The sequence below is a fragment of the Petromyzon marinus genome, chromosome 82 (assembly GCF_048934315.1).
Source record: "Petromyzon marinus isolate PM22_M1 ecotype Great Lakes invasive population chromosome 82, UKy_Petmar_22M1.pri1.0, whole genome shotgun sequence".
NCBI classification, from domain to species: domain Eukaryota; kingdom Metazoa; phylum Chordata; class Hyperoartia; order Petromyzontiformes; family Petromyzontidae; genus Petromyzon; species Petromyzon marinus.
Genome location: NC_133747.1, coordinates 6,705,958 through 6,720,756, shown reverse-complemented (window position 1 = coordinate 6,720,756; position 14,799 = coordinate 6,705,958). Strand labels below are relative to the sequence as shown.

The 14,799-nt window shown below is 48.3% G+C and overlaps 2 protein-coding genes across 6 annotated transcripts in view; both read right to left on the bottom strand.

Moving 5' to 3' along the window:
- Positions 1-8,685, bottom strand: part of LOC116958761 (uncharacterized) — a 59,670-nt gene extending 50,985 nt beyond the window's left edge. Inside the window, exon 1 of the mRNA XM_076057434.1 lies at positions 8,641-8,685. The gene's annotated coding sequence lies outside the window, so the exon portion shown is untranslated. The remainder of the gene's footprint in view (positions 1-8,640) is intronic.
- Positions 1,393-14,799, bottom strand: part of LOC116958743 (uncharacterized) — a 70,292-nt gene continuing 56,885 nt past the window's right edge. Inside the window, exons 1-3 of one of the 5 annotated variants that reach the window (XM_076057425.1) lie at positions 9,701-9,751; positions 8,641-8,703; positions 1,393-3,338 (exon numbers count right to left, since the gene is read on the bottom strand). In XM_076057425.1, the coding sequence (XP_075913540.1) occupies positions 1,979-3,310 (1,332 nt within the window). In that variant the 5' untranslated portion in view covers positions 3,311-3,338; positions 8,641-8,703; positions 9,701-9,751 and the 3' untranslated portion in view covers positions 1,393-1,978. Of the gene's footprint in view, positions 3,339-8,640; positions 8,704-8,883; positions 9,245-9,700; positions 9,771-14,799 lie in introns of those variants that run through there. The other 4 variants (XM_076057424.1, XM_076057423.1, XM_076057427.1 and 1 more) reach the window with 4 other exon arrangements.

Here is a 14,799-nt window from a genome sequence, read left to right as displayed (position 1 = left end):
TCTGGTCCACTACAACCCGGCTCTAACAAGAGCCTCAGTTGAGGGTCCCCAGGTGCTGGTCCAGTCTTCAGGTCTTCGGATGTCTTCAGGCTTGAGTTGGTGAACACTGCCCAGCCTGTCCAGAGGGCCGGCCTTTTAACCCCAGGTCGGGGTCACCCATCCCCTCCTGACCCCCACCCACCCCTCCCAGAACCTTCAGGAAGGTCTTATCTTAAGGGGCCTTAGGGATGCGTGGGGGGGTCAGGGGTGTTAGTCTCCGGTCACGGGGGGGTGCAGGGGGTTTAACCTTTGGTTGACCCCTACGCACCTGGCTCTCTCGGCTGCCCCCTGTTGACCAGTGAACGTGGTAGCAGGTTAGCTTACAACACCTTGTTATGGCGCTTATGCACAACTTCGTGACTAACGCTGCACGTTCCGTCGCTTTCATGCAGGGGGCGCCGCAAACCTACACACCCCCGGCATGAACGACGGAGGTGCAGGGACAGACGTTCGATCGCGTTGGAATCGATCTGCAGACGGCGGTCTTCTCGCACGGCCAGCTCTGTGTCGCCCCATCTCGATCCCGCGATCCCAACCAGGTGAAAGTCCGCATCGAACCGAACCCCCGGCAAGGCCATCTACTTAACGACGAGAGAAAATTCACACGAAATGTCGTTTTCAATGAATAAGCTTTAAATGAAGAAATACAATTATCTAATTCTAATGAGTGTTGTTGTGGATAATGTATCTACTAGATGTGCTCTGCCTTATAACCAAATACAAATCTGTACCAAAAATGCATTCCAAATGTGCTCTTAAAATTACCTCCTTGCTATGAAGCAGATCAGCAGACATGACATCTTTCATTTATCGATCTCTCCACGAAACAAAGGAATGTGTTACACAAACTATAACTAGCACAGCCTTCTGGAAGTGCATTTTTGATTCAGTGCAAGCCACATGTGGACCCTTATTGGTGCACAGCGTCTCAACAGCAGCCGGGCTGCTTCAACCGTTACGGACATCCAGACGTTAATCAGCCAGGAGGATTTCTTGTCCTAGTTAGACAAAATCTACGTCAACACGTAATATAAAATTATAATTCGTGTTGTCGAGAATGAATCTCCTCTACGTGTAACTTTTGAGTGGTATGCCTTGTAACTGATGAATTATCCGAGTGTGCTCCCTATTTCAAAGACAATGAGTTGATCCAGAGGGAGATACTTCCTGAAAACACAAAAATACCCTTTGACCTGTATCACAAGAACAATGAGTCTCACCTGAGTTATCTGTACAGGTTACTTCCAAAACACACACTTTGTCCTAACATCACTTATTCAATGTTTGACCCTTATAGACAAAATGTTACATGTACGCACACAATCAGACAAGTATTCATTATAAAGTATTGAGTAATTTTAATTAAATTTTATTACTGCACTGAAATATGCTGTATCAGGTTACATCATATTAACAAGAAGATATTTTTAAAAATACGCACCATCTGCTTAACAGTGTATGTACAACATATTTTGTCATTCAAAACGAGTAGGCCACTGCATGCTGGAGTCTGGGTCAAAATGTATCAAATTCTAAACATTACCTACAAACTCCACAACTGAGATGCCACATCAACCATCGCCCCCTACTGACAGGCTCTTGTCCACATGCAGGCCGGTGCAGGGCCACCACCTTGTGCCACACAGGGGCAGCTGCTACTTGGGGATGCTCTTCGAGTGTTTGAGACGAGATACGATACAAAACTCCGAATTGCCAGAGGCGATAAAGCAAGCACCATATAAATGGAATTAAAACCTAGTGAATGACTGGGAGCTTACTGCCTCTCGCTTCTGGTTAGAGATCTACCCAACCCACAGGTCCACAAAGACTGGCCACTCTTACCCTGCAGGTTGAACCAATGAATTGAGTGTTCAACTTCATTCTTGTCAATAAAGGCCTGTGACAAAGGTGCATCTATTGCAGCGACATAGTCTCAAGCTTACACATTTACCGGGTCTCCATTTGACTTTGTATTGTCTCGGAGGAAGTCCACCCACACCTCCACTTCCACAAACTGCTGGGAGTTGCCTCGCTCTGCCTCACAGTCAGAATTCTCCTCCTGCTTCAAGTTGCCTCCATCGATGTGAAGGTCCGATTTTGGAGTTGAATCTTCATCTTCACATTTTACCTTCACTTCTTCGCTCTTCACCATCACTTCTTCACATTTCACCTTCATCTCTTCATATTTTACCTCGATACCTTTAAAAGTGTCCAGGCTGGGATTTTCTTCCGGTTCTTGTTTCATGAGGGATGGCCTCATTGCGGCACTTTGACTTTCACAAGCTGATCTCAGACTCCACTCCTTGTGGATCTTCTGACCCTTGTGTGTTCTCTGGTGTACATGAAGATTTGATGAAAGTGCAAACACCATCCCGCACGGAGTGCACCTGAAGGGTTTTCCTACTGTGTGTGTTCTCTGGTGTGTTACAAGAGCAGATGACTGTGCAAACGCCTTCCCACACACACTGCACTTGAAGGGTTTCTCTCCCGTGTGTGTTCTCTGGTGTGTTACAAGAGTAGATGAATCTGAAAACGCCTTCCCGCACAGAGTGCACTTGAAGGGTTTCTCTCCTGTGTGTGTTCTCTGGTGTGTTACAAGAGTAGATGAATCTGAAAACGCCTTCCCGCACAGAGTGCATTTGAAGGGTTTCTCTCCTGTGTGTGTTCTCTGGTGTGTTACAAAAGTAGATGACTGTGCAAACGCCTTCCCACACACACTGCACTTGAAGGGTTTCTCTCCTGTGTGTGTTCTCTGGTGTACTTGAAGATGTTGTGACTGTGAAAACGCCTTCCCACACACACTGCACTTGAAGGGTTTATCTCCCGTGTGTGTTCTCTGGTGTACTTGAAGATTTGGTGACTGTGCAAACGCCTTCCCACACACACTGCACTTGAAGGGTTTCTCTCCCGTGTGTGTTGTCTGGTGTTTTACAAGAGTAGATGAATCTGAAAACGCCTTCCCACACACACTGCACTTGAAGGGTTTCTCTCCCGTGTGAGTTCTCTGGTGCACTTGAAGATTTGATGAACGTGCAAACGCTTTCCCACACACACTGCACTTGAAGGGTTTCTCTCCCGTGTGTCTTCTCTGGTGTGCTACAAGAGCAGATGAACGTGCAAACGCCTTCCCACACACACAGCACTTGAAGGATTTCTCTCCTGTGTGTGTTCTATGGTGCCGTGTCAAATCTCCAGTACTATCCGTGTTGTTTGCACGCCGGTCGCATTGATGCCTTTTTGCACCGAGCCGCTCCGAGTGCCTTTGCTCCATCAGACAAATTCTGCAGAGGAAGCAAAAGCTGCAGGCAGAAAAAAAATAATATCCACACCATCTACACGTCAGTATCGATGCACAGAGGAATGCATATACAGTCACACGTGACTTACACGTCTATACTTAATAATATATTCATGTTATAGTGAAAAAGTGTCCCAAATTCATCACATGGGCTGTTATGGCACACAATGAGAGGGCAAATGTCATAAACGTGCCTGGAAGCCCTCGTATCTTCAAAATGAATGTTAACCCAAAACTCCGAGTACACAATTTCGGCTGTCTGTCTTCAGAAGGAATATTTATGAAAGCTAAATTCAGCTGACATAGCAAAGGGTGTTGAAAATAATACTATTTGTGTTATGCAGAAATGCATAAATTAATGTTCAATCACAACTTAGAGGTGTGAAGCCAGGCACAGATGTCCTTGAATGCTGGGATAAACAGTTCCGACTTCAGCTGCACGTGTGCTGTGATAACTTCCTGACTACATTCTTACAAAGAGTTGCAGAGGAAAACAAAAATAAACTACTGTTTTGATATAACCTCCGTGCTCAATAGAGTTAATAGACTTTATTGCAAATACAAACTTGACACTGTCACACACTCAGAGGTGGAGCCTGGATTTTCAGGTAGGAGGGTGTTGTATATGAGCCTTTTCCAAAATTGATATTAACAATAATATTTGCTTGCCGTTATATATATCATATATTTTTTTAAACAAACGAAAAAAAAATAATCAATAAAACCCGTAAGCCAGGCACACGAAAAACCAGATGTCGATCATAAACAGGCCATTATTAAATAAATAATAAAACTCTCGAGGCAAGGATGTTAGCAGCTATCTGCGAAGATCTCCAGATGAACAAGAGTTTGATGTGCCCTAAGGGAGGTCACACAGAGGGAAGCCCTCCGCAAGCCAGAAACGAGGGTGCCCACGGGTTAAACCATATATTTTTTTATTTTGTCATTAAAACAACGGTTAAAATTTAAAATGCAATAACAAGAATAAGCTAAAGTTAGCGGTCCTCACGCTCACTCCAATTAAGACCAGGCCACCAGATATATCAATGAATTATTATCCAATAATTAATTTGCGATGTTAACTCAAAGTATAGAGGGGAGAAGGTGCTCCCGACCATCTTTGTCTCTCCCGCAGAGCGCGAGAGAGGAATTTCACGCCAGGGCAAACAGGTCGTTATCGCAGGAGCCATCTGTACACACACACACGAACACACACGCACAGACCACGCCCCCCCCCCCCCCTTCACTGCACAGAGAGAAGAATGTCTTTGAATATAACGGTCAGCGCATTTTCAAAAAGTTCAGTTAAGTCAGTCAAGACAGATCAGCGATTCAAGACGTCCACAGGACGAGCAGTCGCATGGAGCGGCTGGCTCCGAGCCTCGCTGAGTAGCGAGGATCGCTGAGTCGCGATGTATCAACAAAAGTGAGTCATACAGCAGTGGAGGAAACCTGCTGTCAGCGAACCAGCACGAGCGCGTTCGCGCACTTCAACAGTCAACAGAGAGAGCACGTGCGAATGAACTCACTCAACAGAAGAAAAAGCTTGGCCAGCCGCCAACAAAGTATCAGCAAATCAGCGCTGAGAGCGCTCGAGCATCTCCACAGAGAAAGCACGTGCAACGTGGCTCAACCAGCAGCGGAAAAGCTTGGACAGCCGCCAACAACTTCAGCAAACCAGCGACTAAGCGCGTGCGAATTGAGTCATACAGCAGTGGAGGAAACCTGCTGTCAGAGAGCCGCCAACAACCTCAACAGAGAGAGCGCGTGCGACTCGGCTCACTCAGCAGAAGAAAACTTGACCTGTCGCCCACGAGCGCAGCGTCAGATACTACAGCAGCGGAAAGAGCGCGCGCCGGCGCAGCTCATCCAGCAGTGGAGGAAACTGCTGTCAGCGAACCAGCACGGGCGCGTTCGCGCATCTTTAAGGAGAGGGAGCGCGTGCCACCAGCGTGCCATCAGCACCAGCATCAGCACCAGCGCGTGCCAACAGCGTGCCACCAGCGTGCCACAGCGCGCAACTTCATGTCACCAGGGCTGAGAGGGCAGCGGCCCCGCACTCAACACCCATCGGCGCGACGACGGCGAGCGTCGTGCTGACTCATCCAGCCAGCGGTGGACAGAAACTGTGACAAGCCGTTCGTATGCCCCCCCCCCACACTCTCCCCCTCACTCCTCCACCGCGCCGCAACACACAGGAAACACATTTTGGACACAAGAGATGCTAACCTCGGCGTCTGCTTTACGCAAAGAATTGAACCAGTGATAAAGAAGACACATGATACGCATATCGGGATAATCAAGAAGGGTTGCCACTCCAAGGTGGTGCATTAAAAATCAATTCATAACGAAAAATACTGCTGTCATTGAGTGGCATAATAACGAATCGTCCTACTATTAATAACGTGAGATGAATTGACTTGAAGGTCTATGAATGGATGTGGTACTGTGTGGGCAATGTTTAAACACGAATTTACATATTATAAGGCTAAGGTTTTGATAGAATAGTTGCATGTTTTAATCTCTCTCTCAACAAACGATCGATTGCGTTACGCGTCTGGAATTAACCACAGGTGCCGTTATCAAAGTGAAACAACGCAATAGTGATGGTATCATGTTAACGCTGTGTTGAAATTCCAAAAACGAGAGTTTTCATATTATCCAAAAATTTAAGTTTTCTAGAGAATAAAATTGATTAAAGCATAAAGGTTGTGTGTGATTCTTCCTGAAATTCTGCATAATATTGTTCTGCGTATGAGATCTGAATCCTGGGGACCTATCATAAGCACACTATCACCACACATAATCCATAACACATAATTCATCATGTTCAATCGAGAGTAATCATATCCTTATCGATAATACGGAATTAAAGAGCAGAGTCGAATCGACTCTCTCTCATTTACGCTCACGCCTGCGTCACTGCATATGATTAATTGCGTTGTTCCAATTAATAACCAACCTTCGTCACCGAGGCTCGACCTGATAATCCATAACGACCTACATTATCATAACCACGCCCACTCGCATAAATTAATACGATTATCTCTCGAATCAGCATAATGTATGCTAATTAACATAATTTCGGATAAATTATGCAAATTTCATTTAATTTTCATTATTTTCATCAATTTTCATAACACCTATATATACAACCCCTTCAGCAATGAAAAATGATAGGAGTTGTTAGTAAGGAGTTGTTAGTAAGGAGTTGTTAGTAAGGAGTTGTTAGTAAGGAGTTGTTACCAAGGACTTGTCCCTTGCTTTTTATTCGACGCGTGTGATCGGCATCGTGCTCGCTGAAGGTGTTTGCCATCAGGGAAGTCGTGTACTGTACACGCAACTGCGCACAATTCTGTGAGTCGCTTGTAACTGCTTTGCCGTTAATTATTGCCAATAATGGACTCGGACTGTTGTCCTCTCATAGAGCCCTGGCACGTAATAATATGCCACACAGTGGCAGTGGGGGTCGCAAAATGCTGATTTTTCTATATATATGAAAGGGAAATGTGTGGATACGTGTGTCTGTTCGAAAGTGTTTAGCATACTTCCCAACATGCTACACACTTGAAATTTGGCATGTGCGTAGGTTCCATACTGTACACAATGAAACAAGTATAAAAATACTTTTGTATTTTGTATGACCATGAAGTTTATGGCGTCAACCCGCATCTCACCTGAGTTAAGCGCTATGCAATGCTTAGAGCTGTTAACAGTGTGCCGGGAGATTTTAGGAGGCGCTTTGCTCCTGGCCGATGAAACCATTGGCTTCTCGGAGTTTCAATACATATCCGTGCGAAGAATTGGTAGAACTGCTCTCTTAAATATGAAGCAGAACATTACATCAGTTTGTTTGAGTGAAGCAGCAAAACCTCTCCAACGCTGAGCTCTGGCGTCATGAAATTTTCACAGCTTATGCTGTTTGGAATTTCTAAGTGAACGCGACTATTTTCAGCTCGCCACGTCATTCCCTTACCGAGTGGCCAAAATCGACCTTACGTAGAATTGGGTTAAGGTTAAATTTCCTTGAGTGAAAACATCCGATTTAGGTAACTTGATTTGTTTCGGCATTTTTCTTTCTTGCAAGCATCAACATTTTAAAGGGGTTTTCAGTGAAATATGAGGGAATATGAAATTTATCCAAGACAAGAATCCAAGTCCCGGGCGAAGCCGGGTAGTGAAGCTAGTTACTAATAAACCCCAATGATCCTATCAAAATTAGGGATTTCGATCGGATCGTTGGGGGGGCACGTGCCACCCCACCCCCACTGGCTCCACCACTGTCACACACTGGCATGGTTCACGTGTGTCCAGACCCACGCCTGGCCACGTTCACCTGCTCAGAATTCATGCTTCCTCACTCCACCAAGTAGAGTGAACACCACCACGCGTCTAGAGTGAACACCGCCACGCGTCTAGAGTGAACACCGCCACGCGTCTAGAGTGAACACCGCCACGTGTCTAGAGTGAACACCACCACGTGTCTAGAGTGAACACCACCACGTGTCTAGAGTGAACACCACCACGCATCTAGAGTGAACACCACCACGCGTCTAGAGTGAACACCACCACGTGTCTAGAGTGAACACCACCACGCGTCTAGAGTGAACACCGCCACGTGTCTAGAGTGAACACCACCACGTGTCTAGAGTGAACACCACCACGCGTCTAGAGTGAACACCGCCACGCGTCTAGAGTGAACACCGCCACGCGTCTAGAGTGAACACCGCCACGCGTCTAGAGTGAACACCACCACGCGTCTAGAGTGAACACCACCACGCGTCTAGAGTGAACACCGCCACGCGTCTAGAGTGAACACCGCCACGCGTCTAGAGTGAACACCGCCACGCGTCGAGAGTGAACACCGCCACACGTCAAGAGTGAACACCGCCACGCGTCTAGAGTGAACACCGCCACGCGTCTAGAGTGAACACCACCACGCGTCTAGAGTGAACACCACCACGCGTCGAGAGTGAACACCGCCACACGTCAAGAGTGAACACCGCCACGCGTCTAGAGTGAACACCGCCACGCGTCTAGAGTGAACACCACCACGCGTCTAGAGTGAACACCGCCACGCGTCTAGAGTGAACACCACCACACGTCTAGAGTGAACACCGCCACGCGTCTAGAGTGAACAGCGCCACACGTCTAGAGTGAACACCGCCACGCGTCGAGAGTGAACACCGCCACACGTCAAGAGTGAACACCGCCACGCGTCTAGAGTGAACACCGCCACGCGTCTAGAGTGAACACCACCACGCGTCTAGAGTGAACACCGCCACGCTGTTGACGAGCCTCACCTTGTGTTGTGGGCAGGTCGCTTCTGAAAACAAAAGCGGTACAGCAGCTCAAGCGGGCTTGGCCTGGTAATAAAAAGAATGAAATAAAAACGTTGTGAATATTTAAAAGTAAAACAAAGTGACAAAGTGGCGAGGCGTGTGAAGACAAATTAAACTTAAGCGAGAGAATTGAAGCAAACGCGATCAGGCGAGGGCAGGAGGCAAGACCCCGCGTGGCTAGGCCCCGCGCTGTAAAGTTCCAACCTGGACATCGCTTCCATGCTCGCTGCTACTCAATTGACATCCCTACGAGATAAAGAGCGAGGCTCTACCTCGGTAAACAACAACAACCACCACCACCACAACCACCACAACAACCACCACCACTACAACAACCACCACGACAATCACCACCACTACAACAACCACCACAACCACCACCACTACCACAACAACCACCACCACTACAACCACTACAACAACAACCACCACCACAACCAACACTACAACAACCACCACCACAATCACCACCACGACAACCACCACAACCACCACAACAACCACCACCACTACAACCACTACAACAACCACAACCACCACAACAACCACCACCACAACCACCACCACCACCACTACCACAACAACCACCACAACCACCACCACAACCACAACAACCACCACCACTACAACCACAACAACCACCACCACCACAACCACCACAACAACCACCACCACAACCACCACCACCACAACCACAACCACCACAACCACCACAACCACTACAACCACTACAACAACCACCACCACAACCACAACAACCACCACAACCACAACAACCACCACCACTACAACCACTACAACAACCACCACAACAACCACCACCACAACCACCACTACCACAACAACCACCACCACAACCAACACTACCACAACAACCACCACCACAACAACCACCACTACAACAACCACCACAACAACCACCACAACAACCACCACCACAACAACCACCACAACAACCACCACCACAACAACCACTACCACAACAACAACCACCTCCACAACCGCGATGAGAATTTCTCACCTCGGCTTTCAGTGCACGGGCGGAGCAGCAGCTTCCTGTTATCTCGTGACGTCACGCGGCAGCAGGAGGGGACATGACGTCACTTGTGGGGAACGATAACACTCCTCTCCCACAATGAGCGGCTCCGTACGTGAATAAATTATGTTAATGAGCCCGGCCCACGCGTACACACACGGAGTGTGTGTGTGTACACTGTGTGTGTGTGTACACTGTGTATGTACACTGTGTGTGTGTGTACACTGTGTGTGTGTGTACACTGTGGTGGGCACAGTCATCTCAGTCGACCAATGACATCTTTTCATCAATTTATAATTTTCCAATGTTTTTGTTTTTAGTTTTCTGTCTACGTGACTTTACCGAAAGAACCAAGAATATAAATGTGCATCAGCTGCGCCACGCTGTGTGGGAGCTCCCTGGCCTGTCGCTCCGCACGAAGCTGCGTGGAGCCGTCTGCAAGGAAGTTCTCTCAGCCTGCTCCCCCCGACGCCTCCACGCAGATTGAGGCGAGCCGAGTGGAGGGCGAATTCTATTTTGACTTAAAACTTTCGTGACTGCAGGAATTAATATTATTGGTTCTTTCGGTAAAGTCACGTAAATTAAAAAAAAAACATGCTACATTAAAGAAAATGTTTTAATATAATAACAATTTAAATAATAAAATAAATTATATTTTATTCTTGTTTTCTATTTACGTGACTTTACCGAAAGAGCCAAGAATATGGTAGCACATTCTCTATTTATTGCAGAGGTTCAAGGTTCAAATCCGACAGGCACACCTGGCTACCCCAGTAACATTCACCACAATATGCACAGTCTGCTTCACGGCAGATGTAAAACATAGCGTTGTGTCATTCACAACGCACAGGTCATTTCATGTTGGTGTGACCGTCAAAATTGGGGTAATTCCAAACATCCAGAAACTATTGGAAACCTCATTTGCCAGTAACAAAATATGATAATTGTTTTTTTTTATCTGGCAACAAAACTGACACCTTTTTTTACAAGGAGTTATGTTTACATTGACCACAATACCTGCGGTCGGAACGCAAACAAAAAACAACAACTCTGATAATGTATTGGCACTGTCCTTGAAATTGATTGGTCCACACCCGAGACAGCTTTCTTTAGAGCCTCGTCTCACATGGTGTTGGACCAGAAGACGCCAAAAGGCGCACAACTCAAAGGCAATGCACCATCAGAGTATGAGAGCTCGGGGTAAGCATTTACACCATCGGAAACCTCATTTGCCAGTAACAAAATATGATGATTGTTTTTTTTACCCTTTTTATCTGGCAACAAAACTGACACCTTTTTTACAAGGAGTCATCCAGAAACTACACAAGGCAGACGGCGCGTCAGTGATCGCCCCCTACCGACAGACTCATGTCCACGTGCAGGCCGGTGCAGGGCCACCTTGTGCCACACAGGGGCAGCTGCCACTTAGGGGGCGTCCTTCGATTGTTTGAGATGAGATTCGATACGAAACACTGAGTTGCCGAGGCAATTAGGCAAGCGACTTATGAGTGCAAATATGATGTTGGTAACGTAGTGAATGCTTGGGAGCTTCATTGTCTCTCGCTCCTGCTGACAGATGTACCCAGCCTACAGCTCCACAGATACCAGCCGCTCCTACTGTGCAGGTTCGGCTACGTACGGTGCGAAATAAGTTCCAGATACACACAGAGACTCACAGATACCCACAGATTAGCATGGTTGGCTACGTATGGTGCGAAACAAGTTCAATGTACACACAGAGACTCGGAGCAAGTTTGAGTCGCGTGTAGTCGTGGGCCGTGAAAGTTGAACGGGCGCATGTTGCAACTGACAGTAGTTGAATACGGTTGGAAAGACGCTGATAGAGACACACACAGAGACTGACAAGAGAGAGGTGGACAGACACAGACAAGAGGAACACAGAAAGAAAGATACAGAGATGACAGAGACACAGTCAGCGAGAGAGACACAGAGGGGAACAGAGACACAGACGGACAGAGAGATGTTGAATCGAACAAACTTAACTCGCACCATTGAAAGAGATTCCTCATTCTTTGCCCATCCCCGGAAGTCGTTCTAGTTTCTATTTATTTCATTGTGTGTGGTGTGTACGTGTAAGCAATGTGGGATATCGATGTACACGGATATGAACAAGCTCAGCAGACAAGATGTCTTCCATACTCTTCGGTTCTTTTGGTAAAGTCACGCAGGTAGAAAAAATAAATTAAAATATTAAATCACGACGTTTCGATCGAAACACGAGGGGTCGTCCTCAGGCGAAAACATCCAGACATTGTCGCGGCAGAAGTTACGTGAGCTACGGCACGTGACACAGATAAGGTGACCCCGCTCCCCACACCGTGACTCGCCCCGCTCAGCTGAGCATTGTTTTAATGCGGTGGGCTCACGTGAAATTAATTTCTCTAAAACGAAGGTACTTTGAAAACCCACTGACTACACTCTTTTATATAAGTGTTGTGTCCTTAAATAATCACACGGAGATGTCTGGTTGAGGCAACGCGTTTATTATAACTCTTTCGAACTCGGCTCTACACACTACTGTAACACGAAGGGGTACGGCCCCTTCCACCCGATAGCCTCCGAGAGTGACAGCCTCCCTTCTATTGCAGCCTGCACACTCCAGGTCCCTTAGCCCGGCGTTAAGGGAAGACTGGACGACCCGTCCCAGCCAGGGTACGGGAGCTCACCACTGGTCCGCTACAACCTGGCTCTAACAAGAGCCTCGGTTGAGGGTCCCCAGAAGCTGATCCAGTCTTCAGGTCTTCGAATGTCTTCAGCTTGAGTTGGTGAACACTGCCTGGCTCGTCCAGAGGGCTGGCCTTTTATCCCCAGGTCGGGGTCACCCCTCCCCTCTTGACCCCCCCCCCCTCCCAGAATCTTCTGGAAGGTCTTATCTTAAGGGGCTTTGAGGACGGGTGGGGGGTCAGGGGTGTTAGTCTCCGGTCACGGGGTGGGGGGGGGGGCCGGGGGTTAAAACTTTGGTCGACCCCTACGCACCTCCCTCTCTCTCTCGGCTGCCCCGTTGACCCGTGAACGTGGTGGCAAGTCAACTTACAACACCTTGTTATGACGCTTATGCACAACTTCGTGACTAACGCTGCACGTTCCGTCGCTTTCATGCAGGGGGCGCCGCAAACCTACACACCCCCGGCATGAACGACGGAGGTGCAGGGACAGACGTTCGATCGCGTTGGAATCGATCTGCAGACGGCGGTCTTCTCGCACGGCCAGCTCTGTGTCGCCCCATCTCGATCCCGCGATCCCAACCAGGTGAAAGTCCGCATCGAACCGAACCCCCGGCAAGGCCATCTACTTAACGACGAGAGAAAATTCACACGAAATGTCGTTTTCAATGAATAAGCTTTTAACGAAGAAATACAATTATCTAATTCTAATGAGTGTTGTTGTGGAGAATGTATTTACTGGATGTGCCCTGCCTTGTAACCAAATACAAATGTGTACCAAAAATGCATTCCAAATGTGCTCTTAAAATTACCTCCTTGCTATGAAGCAGATCAGCAGACACGACATCTTTCATTTATCGATCTCTCCACGAAACAAATGAATGTTTTACACAAACTATAACTAGCACAGCCTTCTGGGAGTGCATCATTGATTCAGTGCAAGCCACATGTGGGCCCTTATTGGTGCACAGCATCTCAAGAGCAGTCGGCTTGCTTCAACCGTTACGCACATCCAGACGGTAATCAGCAAGGACCATTTCTTGTCCTAGTTAGACAAAATCTACGTCAACACGTAATACAAAATTATAATTCGTGTTGTCGAGAATGTATCTCCTCTACGTGTAACTTTTGAGTGGTATGCCTTGTAACTGATGAACGATCCGAGTGTGCTCCCTATTTCAAAGACAATGAGTTGATCCAGAGGGAGATGCTTCCTGAAAACACAAAAATACCCTTTGACCTGTATCACAAGAGCAATGAGTCTCACCTGAGTTATCTGTACAGGTTACTTCCAAAACACACACTTTGTCCTAACATCACTTATTCAATGTTTGACCCTTATAGCCAAAATGTTACATGTGTAAAGGAGTTCCCAACGACTCACTCGGAGGCTAAGGTAAGGTAAGGGCTTCCGCCAAGGTTTTAATACAAATCTTTAACAATACACAGGGGTGAACAACTCCCCAGGGGTTAGGGGTCCCGGGCTAGGTCCCGACACAGCCGGCTGCCCTGTGCTGTCCCTACCCTCTTGCCCCTGGCTCCCCGTTTCACCCTTCTCAGACCCTACTCTCCAGCTATGATCCCGCTTACGTCACGGGGTCCCCCTTTTATCCTTGAGGAGCCGTGACGTCACTCTGCTGCCCCGAGCGCATGACGTCACGTCATCGCCCTGGACAGCACAAGTGACGCCACTTCCCCATTCTACTCCTCTACATTACCCCTTCCCTGTGAAAAAAAAACAGCCGACCCAGCTGCACAACCCCCCCATTGAAAGCCGAACAACTAACCGTGCACGTGCCCGAAGGTAAAACCGGCTGCTAGAAAACCCCAACCTTAGGGCAGCACGGCATCCCAGGCATCACAATAGCAACAACAACCAAATGAACGGGAAAAAGTAAGACGGCTTCTTCCGGCCGGCAGTGCCGAGCCGGCGCCAGGGCTGGGCCCTACGAACAGCCACTCAGGCCATCACCGGAGCCGCATCCCCCTTGAACGGGTATGTGCTGTTGGCCCGCTTCCCCGTGTGGCGTCCGCCGCCGGTGCAGGTGGGCTGTCCGCAGGCAACAGGCCCACCGCCGTAGCCTCCGGTGGCCGGGGGGTCCCCGCTGGCACTACTTGGAAGGGCCCTGGGGGCACACAAACAGGGAGAACGCCGCCCCCGTCAACAGGACCCGGCCGGACAGGCACGACGGACACATCACCCGCCGGCCGCCCCGGAGTTGAGGGTGGATCCCCCAGGGTAGATGGAATATAGAGTTTGAGCCGGGACGGGTGCACTATCCACCGCCGGCGTCCAAACCGAATCCGGACGCACTGCAGCCGGGGGACTTCCACGACCTCAATGGGACCCTGCCAAGGGCGGTGCAATTTGGCAGATGTGCCAACCGGGACCTGGGGACA